Below are 7,223 nucleotides of genomic sequence, written 5' to 3' on the forward strand. Positions count from 1 at the left end.
GGCCATATCAAGACTACTAAAATATTTAGCACGGCCTAGTCGATCGATGTGGTCATCGATAAGTGGTAATGGGGATCGATCCTTAACCGTGACCTCATTCAATTTTCTGAAGTCGACACACATACGATCTGTGCCGTCCTTTTTAACTAAAAGAATGGGGCTTGAATATTAGGACTCGGATTCTTGAATAACCCCCTTCTCTAACAAATCTTTTATGATTTCCCGGACGCGTAAAGTTTCAGCCTGTGAGAGGCGATATGGTCTATAATGCACCGGTGTGTTGTTGGTAAGCCTGATGGCCATGTCTCCACAGTCTTAACAGTTGAAACCGCCGTACCAGTTACAAAAAATGGCGAAAATTCTTTGATCAACTCAAGAAGTTTGTTCAAATCGTCTCCAGTTAGTTCGGTATTTATCGGAAGCTGACCATCAGACTCTACCACCATCACTGTTTCTTGATTGTTAGTGACACGAGTAAGAATTTGATTCACACCTCTGCGCACGTACAAAATATCATCGCGTTTAAGCACATCAGTTCCCACTATTACAGGTGTACTCATATCCCTGGGATTCATAACAGACAAATCCATTTCTAAGGTGACATCATTAAATTCAATCGGCAAAGTGACGTATTGAGTAACCACTACTTCACCACCAATGCCCCTTCATACGCGAAACACGGGTTTACGCGGAACGTTAAGATGCTTTAAAATGTCTGACGAAATAAGTAAGACGTTTGACTGGTTGCGAGACTCTGATTTCATTTTTGCATAACAGGTTTCCACCTTATGCCCAAGCTACTTGCAAAATGAGCACACTATGGTTTTTGCTGCTGCTGAGGTGCCAGGCATGACAGCAGCCTGATTAGAATTTGAACTATTAACGTTCTCAATTTTAGCCTGCTTGTTGCATGAAGCTTGTACATGACCGGGTAAACCACATGAAAAACATTTGCCACTCTCAAACCGACGCTTGCGTATTACGTCATTATATCGCCGCCCTTTAGAACCGTCGCGATTACCTCGTATTGAGGAAACAGAAGAACTACCAGATCTCATTGAACTTGGTTTGACGTAAATTGATAAAAATTCAACCAAATCACTTGGCAAAAGTTTGGCATTGGTAGCGGCCGCTCGAATTTGGGGGTCTGTTATACTACGAATCACAATAGCAGACGTTAGTTCGTCGCTTAATCCAACTACAGCTCGCAGGCGGAGCAACGAACGACGCGCATAGTCAGCATATGTAACATACTGGTCGGAATCGGCTTTCATTACATCAAATAAAATAAATAGCGTTAGGCTTTTTCGGACATAAAGTTTAAGCCTTCCCTTTTAAAATTGCTCCAACTACGGTCGTTCGTAACCCATTCGTTGAGCCAAACTCGAGCGTCCCCTTTTAGACAATTGCCAATACGAGATAAACATTCATTGTCTGTCCAGTTGTTTGTTACCTTAGCTCGATCTACCTCCTCGCACCAGCTTTCGATATCGTGTATGCTAGGGTCAAAGCTAGAGATATAATAAGAATGGTTAGATCTCACCGCGTTATTGATGGATCGTCCGCGTCGCGCCCGTGGACTGGCGCTGGCCGCCACGTGGTCAGGCGCGTGCGCCATAGACCGGCTGCGTCTACGCGGTGGCATGCCCGGCGGCGTGCCCGGCGGCGTGCCCTCGGAGTCTCGATGACCTATGGCTGGCAGCGACACTGATTGCGATAAGGGTGGTTGCCTTTCTAACGCACTTAAACGTTCAAAAATTCTCCGCATTTCTTTTTGAAGATCAACGTTTTAGATCTACGGTCATCACGGTACCGACTTTCACTACGATGACGACTTCTACTACGATGACGACTCCTACTTCGTGTACGTGACCGCCGATCACTCATTGCCAAAACTTTATCGATATGAAGTTCAAAATCCCAGAACTAAATAACTTTTTTTTTTTTTACAGGTGGGTAGGTAAGGTACTAAATGATTACTTCGATTTACGAACACAAAGGTGACAATTGTATGCACAAAACGTTATTTGTACCTAAGAACTAAGTAACACTCCCACAAAATAAGCAAAAACAATCACTTCCAAAAACTATGGTTATAAAAACTACTGCCCGATTTCAACAAATCCGCACACGAAGAAAAATAATCGGCATCAAAACAAATATAACGATGTGACGTGACACGGTAGCTGTAATTCGATAATTTAAAATTTCAATCAAGACGGCTTAAGCAATAAAATTGTAGGGCTATGCGTTAGTTCTTAATATCCCACTTCTGATTTTAGCAAGGAGATTTGAATTTATAAGGAAAAACACATAGGCTACAAAAGTAATTTCAATTTATTGATGAAAAACGCACAAATCAAATGCTTTTAAAATTAAATTAGACCTATGTAAAAAAAAATCGTGAATGAAAAATAATCGCGAATTTCGGGACAACCGCACCGCACCAGTGTCGAGCCAAAAGTGTCTCAAGCCAGCGGAAAGCAATGTGGCGCCATTTTATTGCGTGAAGTTGTTGCGGGCTGAAGCAGGAAATGGCTTGCAGGAAATCGGTAAGTCGTTGAGCGCCATCTATTGGTATAGCGCGAAACAGCTTTGTTCAAAGCTGGTCTTGGAAAAATTAGGCTTCTCTCCAACATATATATATATATTTTTTTTTTTAATTTATTTATAAAAGAGAAATTACATCGGCTATGATCGCTTATCTGCCAAACTGCATAGCAGTTTGTTGGCAGAAAACTTATTCTACCCTCCAACATTGTTAAGTAAGTTATTGCTTACTTGATTTATAGCTATATTTATAGTGCGAGTGCGATTTCTTACAAACAATTGTAATAGCTTTAGACAGGCAGACTAGATAAACATTAAGCTAACATAAACATTAGTAGCAATAACAGACTATCTAACTAGGTTTGTTTACCTATTTAGTTTAGTTATCATTTGTGTTTTGGATTTACTTGCGAACAGACGTCGAGACCAATGTGGTGATTTTTTTTATTCAAATTAAGCTTGATATTAGTTACTTCTATTTATTTTTTTTCGCACTCGTTTATAATTTTATTGACTTTCCTCTAGACTATTGTACTCAGTGCTATATTTGTCTACCATTCTTCATCAACTCTCATCTACTCAAAGGTTAACTAGAAGAAATCCCTTAAAGGGATAAGTTCGCCTTTGTACTGCTTATCCTGTGCCATATTTTTATTTTGTATTCTGTATAATAAAGAGTTTATACATACATAACCTTTAGATGCATGAAGTATCAATATTGATATTGAATCAAGACAAATTCCGTCCAAATTCTTTTCAAAATGAAGGGCCTGTTTCACAATGTCCAAGTATTGGATAGATAATTAACAAATAAATTAAACTTCATGCAAAACTTAGCACTTCAGACATTGCCCTAGACAAGGCCTAGTTTACCATCTGGGTTGGAAGGTCAGATGGCAGTCGCTTTCGTAAAAATTTGTGCCTGCGATTCTGGGATTAGTTGCCAAGCGGACCCCAGGCTCCCATGAGCCGAAGCAATAAGCCGGGACAAACGCTAGGAAGAAAAAGATAATGGTTACAAAGGGCGTGAAACTTCGTGCAACACCGGCTTCCGACACATCGTAAGGGAGGAGCCCATGCGATATCTTATCGAACAAGTCATTCCGCCATTTTTAGCGAGGGGGGGGGGGGGACGTGCATACAGTCGCACTTTTCACTCACTACATACAAAATCCAATCTGTAATGACGACACAAATACATAGAAAATGACACACGTCAAATACAAGTCTTGCACACCACGATCTCTTTTTGTGAGGACGGACGAGTCACAACATGCACCGCCATAGGTGCAGCTGTACCTATGCTTCGGCAGAGGGGAAATAGTATCAATGCCGTCTCCCTTCCCGGTGTTGCTCGATGGCGTGAAAACTTCCTCTGCACCAAAACTGAAAGCTACATAATGAGCGCTACTACGTCATATTTTTGTAAGAGTTCGATTTTTATGGTGGCTCCACGCACTGTTACTTGCCAAGTCGGGAGAGTTAGAGTCAGACCACAAGCAATCAAGTACTACGCCAAGAATGTATTTTTACTGCAAAGTCAACATGGTCAGGATCTAGATAGACTCTAAAAATGTTGGCATCAGACTTTCTGTGACCATCCATCATTTGAGCCATCCCGCCTTAACGACACATTTTTTTCCCCACCAGGTCCTAAACTCTGACTCGGAAGACGAGTCCGAAATCTACGCGGCGAAGCTCCTTGAGGTGATGGTGCTGCAGTGCAACGGCAAGATCGACAACTGCCTGCCATCGTTCGTGGAGCTGGTGCTGAACCGGCTCACCAGGACTGTGAAGACCTCGGAGCTCAGGACCATGCTGCTGCAGGTAGACTTTCATACTGGGGCAGTACCTCCACCTTAGTGTGATGAGGTGATGGTTCTCCAGTGCAAGCAAGATCGACAACTGCCTGCCATCATTCGTGGAGCTGGTGCTGAACTGGCTCACCAGGACTGTGAAGACCTCGGAGCTCAGGACCATGCTGCTGCAGGTAGACTTTCATACTGGGGCAGTACCTCCACCTTAGTGTGATGAGGTGATGGTTCTCCAGTGCAAGCAAGATCGACAACTGCCTGCCATCATTCGTGGAGCTGGTGCTGAACTGGCTCACCAGGACTGTGAAGACCTCGGAGCTCAGGACCATGCTGCTGCAGGTAGACTTTCATACTGGGGCAGTACCTCCACCTTAGTGTGATGAGGTGATGGTTCTCCAGTGCAAGCAAGATCGACAACTGCCTGCCATCATTCGTGGAGCTGGTGCTGAACTGACTCACCAGGACTGTGAAGACCTCGGAGCTCAGGACCATGCTGCTGCAGGTAGACTTTCGCTTCATGCTGGGGTAATACCTGGAAGTACAGGCATAATAGCACTGCTACTTATCTGTAGATATGTAGGTTGTGTTCCTGATGATGAATAAGGTTTCTATTCGTCCCAAGTCAAGTCAAAATATTCTTTATTCAAGCAGGCCATTCTTCATCCTGAGTTAAAAACATTTATTCTTCCACAGGTCCTAATAGCGATACTGTACTGCAATCCAGTGCTCCTGTTCACCATCCTGGACAAGCTGCAGCAGGCCGTCCCCAACGCGTCCATCACGCAACACTTCATCAAGCAGTGGATACACGACACAGACTGCTTCATGGGGTAATAGTATAGCGATACTCTACTGCAGCCCCGTGCTCCTGTTCACCATCCTGGACAAGCTGCAGCAGGCCGTCCCCAACGCGTCCATCACGCAGCACTTCATCAAACAGTGGATACACGACACAGACTGCTTCATGGGGTAATAGTATAGCGATACTCTACTGCAGCCCCGTGCTCCTGGTCACCATCCTGGACAAGCTGCAGCAGGCCGTCCCCAACGCGTCCATCACGCAGCACTTCATCAAGCAGTGGATACACGACATGGACATATTTTTATCATCTTCTTTGCCATTACACTCTTGACAGAACCAGCTTTATCTTGCTCCGTCCATCCCATTGGTGGTTTTGTTTGTGAACTCATGATCTAGTACAATTTGAACTTCCCCAATACCCCTATATTGACATATAGCGATACTGTGTGATGACCGGTTTGGCCTAGTGGGTAGTGACCCTGTCTACGAAGCTGATGGTCCCGGGTTCAAATCCTGGTAAGGGCATGTATTTGTGTGATGAGCATGGATATTTGTTCCTGAGTCATGGGTGTTTTCTATGTATTTAAGTATTTATAAATATTTATATATTATATATATCGTTGTCTAAGTACCCTCAACACAAGCCTTATTAGTTTACTGTGGGACTTAGTCAATTTGTGTAATAATGTCACATAATATTTCTTATTTATTTATTATTTACTGTACTTCTATACCTGACAATTGCTCAATTGTAATGACATTTTAGGCTATGGGCATTGGCGAAAACATAAAAAATAAGATGTAAAGAATTGAGAGTTAGTTAAGATTCTCCTCAAACATTCCGTTCAACAGCCTCCACGACAGAAAGCTATGCGTTCTCGGCATCTGCACGTTACTGGAGATGGGCCCCTGCCGGCCTCCGCTCGAGGCCGTGCTGCCGAGCATCCTGCCGTCGTGCCTGGTGCTGTTCGACGGCCTCAAGCGCGCGTACGAGGCGCGCGCCGAGGCCGACGAGGACACGGAGTCCGAGGACGAGGAGGACGACCAGGACGAGGGTGAGCCTCTCACTAATTTTATATATAATATAATAATAATTCAGCCTATATACGTCCCACTGCTGGGCACAGGCCTCCTCTCATGTGCGAGAGGGCTCGGGCTATAGTCCAATGCGGATTGGGCACTTCACATACACCTTTGAATTTCTTCGCAGATGTATGCAGGTTTCCTCGCGATGTTTTCCTTCACCGAAAAGCTAGTGGTAAATATCAAATGATATTTCGTACATAAGTTCCGAAAAACTCATTGGTACGAGCCAGGATTTGAACCCACGACCTCCGGATTGAAAGTCGGACGTCATATCCACTCGGCCACCACCGCTTTCACTAATTTTCACTCGTCACTAATTTTATTTTATTTTATTTATTAAGGTCTACCAACAGTTATTACATCCAATACGTTTACATAACTCAAAAAAAAGAAACATTCAGTGATGCATAACTAATTATAGGTAAACACATCTAATCTGAGTGAAATTTATTTTATTGTAAGTTGATATCAATATAATTTGACGGTAAAATGAAGTGAATTATTATTAATGTTTGGTAAAATGACTATTAGAGTTTGCGGTTGCAACAAACAACAATAGGGTTGTTTCCTATTTTTTGGAACGCTTGTATGACGTTCTATATATACGTGTAATAAAATAGAATTAGTTAACGAATTTAAATATTTGGGACTTTTGATTGATAAGCACTTTAACTGGAATTTACATATTAATCAAGTATGCAATAAACTAACATCTATATTAGGTCAGTTCTACCATTTAAATCGAATAGTTAATAGACGCACACTGCACATTGTCTACCATGCACTCGCTGACGCATTGATAAGCTATGGACTCAGTAGCTATGGGCTTACCTTTAAATCGTATTTGGACCGAATAAAGCAACTGCAGTTAAGAATAATTAAATATTTGGTTAATAAAACCACTAAACATGAGCACCGCTATAATTACGATCTACTTTTTTCAACGTGTGGTATTCTTCCCGTGCAATGTA

The 7,223-nt window shown here is 42.7% G+C and overlaps 2 protein-coding genes across 2 annotated transcripts in view; both read left to right on the plus strand.

The window, feature by feature from the left end:
- The first annotated feature begins 2,534 nt into the window (after positions 1 to 2,534).
- Positions 2,535 to 5,209, plus strand: LOC133534016 (importin-8-like). The gene is made up of 3 exons (XM_061873106.1): positions 2,535 to 2,552; positions 4,111 to 4,377; positions 5,058 to 5,209. Exons 1-3 carry the CDS (start codon positions 2,535 to 2,537, stop codon positions 5,196 to 5,198), a joined length of 426 nt encoding a protein of 141 aa, XP_061729090.1. The 3' UTR covers positions 5,199 to 5,209.
- The window catches only part of LOC133534014 (importin-7-like), a 37,306-nt gene continuing 35,290 nt past the window's right edge, over positions 5,208 to 7,223 (plus strand). The window contains exons 1-2 of the mRNA XM_061873105.1: positions 5,208 to 5,333; positions 6,019 to 6,221. Coding sequence (XP_061729089.1) covers positions 5,329 to 5,333; positions 6,019 to 6,221 — 208 coding nt within the window. The 5' untranslated portion in view covers positions 5,208 to 5,328. The remainder of the gene's footprint in view (positions 5,334 to 6,018; positions 6,222 to 7,223) is intronic.

The sequence above is a fragment of the Cydia pomonella genome, unplaced genomic scaffold, assembly GCF_033807575.1.
Source record: "Cydia pomonella isolate Wapato2018A unplaced genomic scaffold, ilCydPomo1 PGA_scaffold_34, whole genome shotgun sequence".
Classification (NCBI taxonomy): Eukaryota; Metazoa; Arthropoda; class Insecta; order Lepidoptera; family Tortricidae; genus Cydia; species Cydia pomonella.

What these genes read in the sequence shown, in the direction of transcription:
- LOC133534016 (XM_061873106.1), top strand. An exon ending in TCAGGACCATGCTGCTGCAG is followed by an intron (nt 4,378 to 5,057) that starts GTAGACTTTCAT and finishes ATTCTTCCACAG; the next exon opens with GTCCTAATAGCGATACTGTA.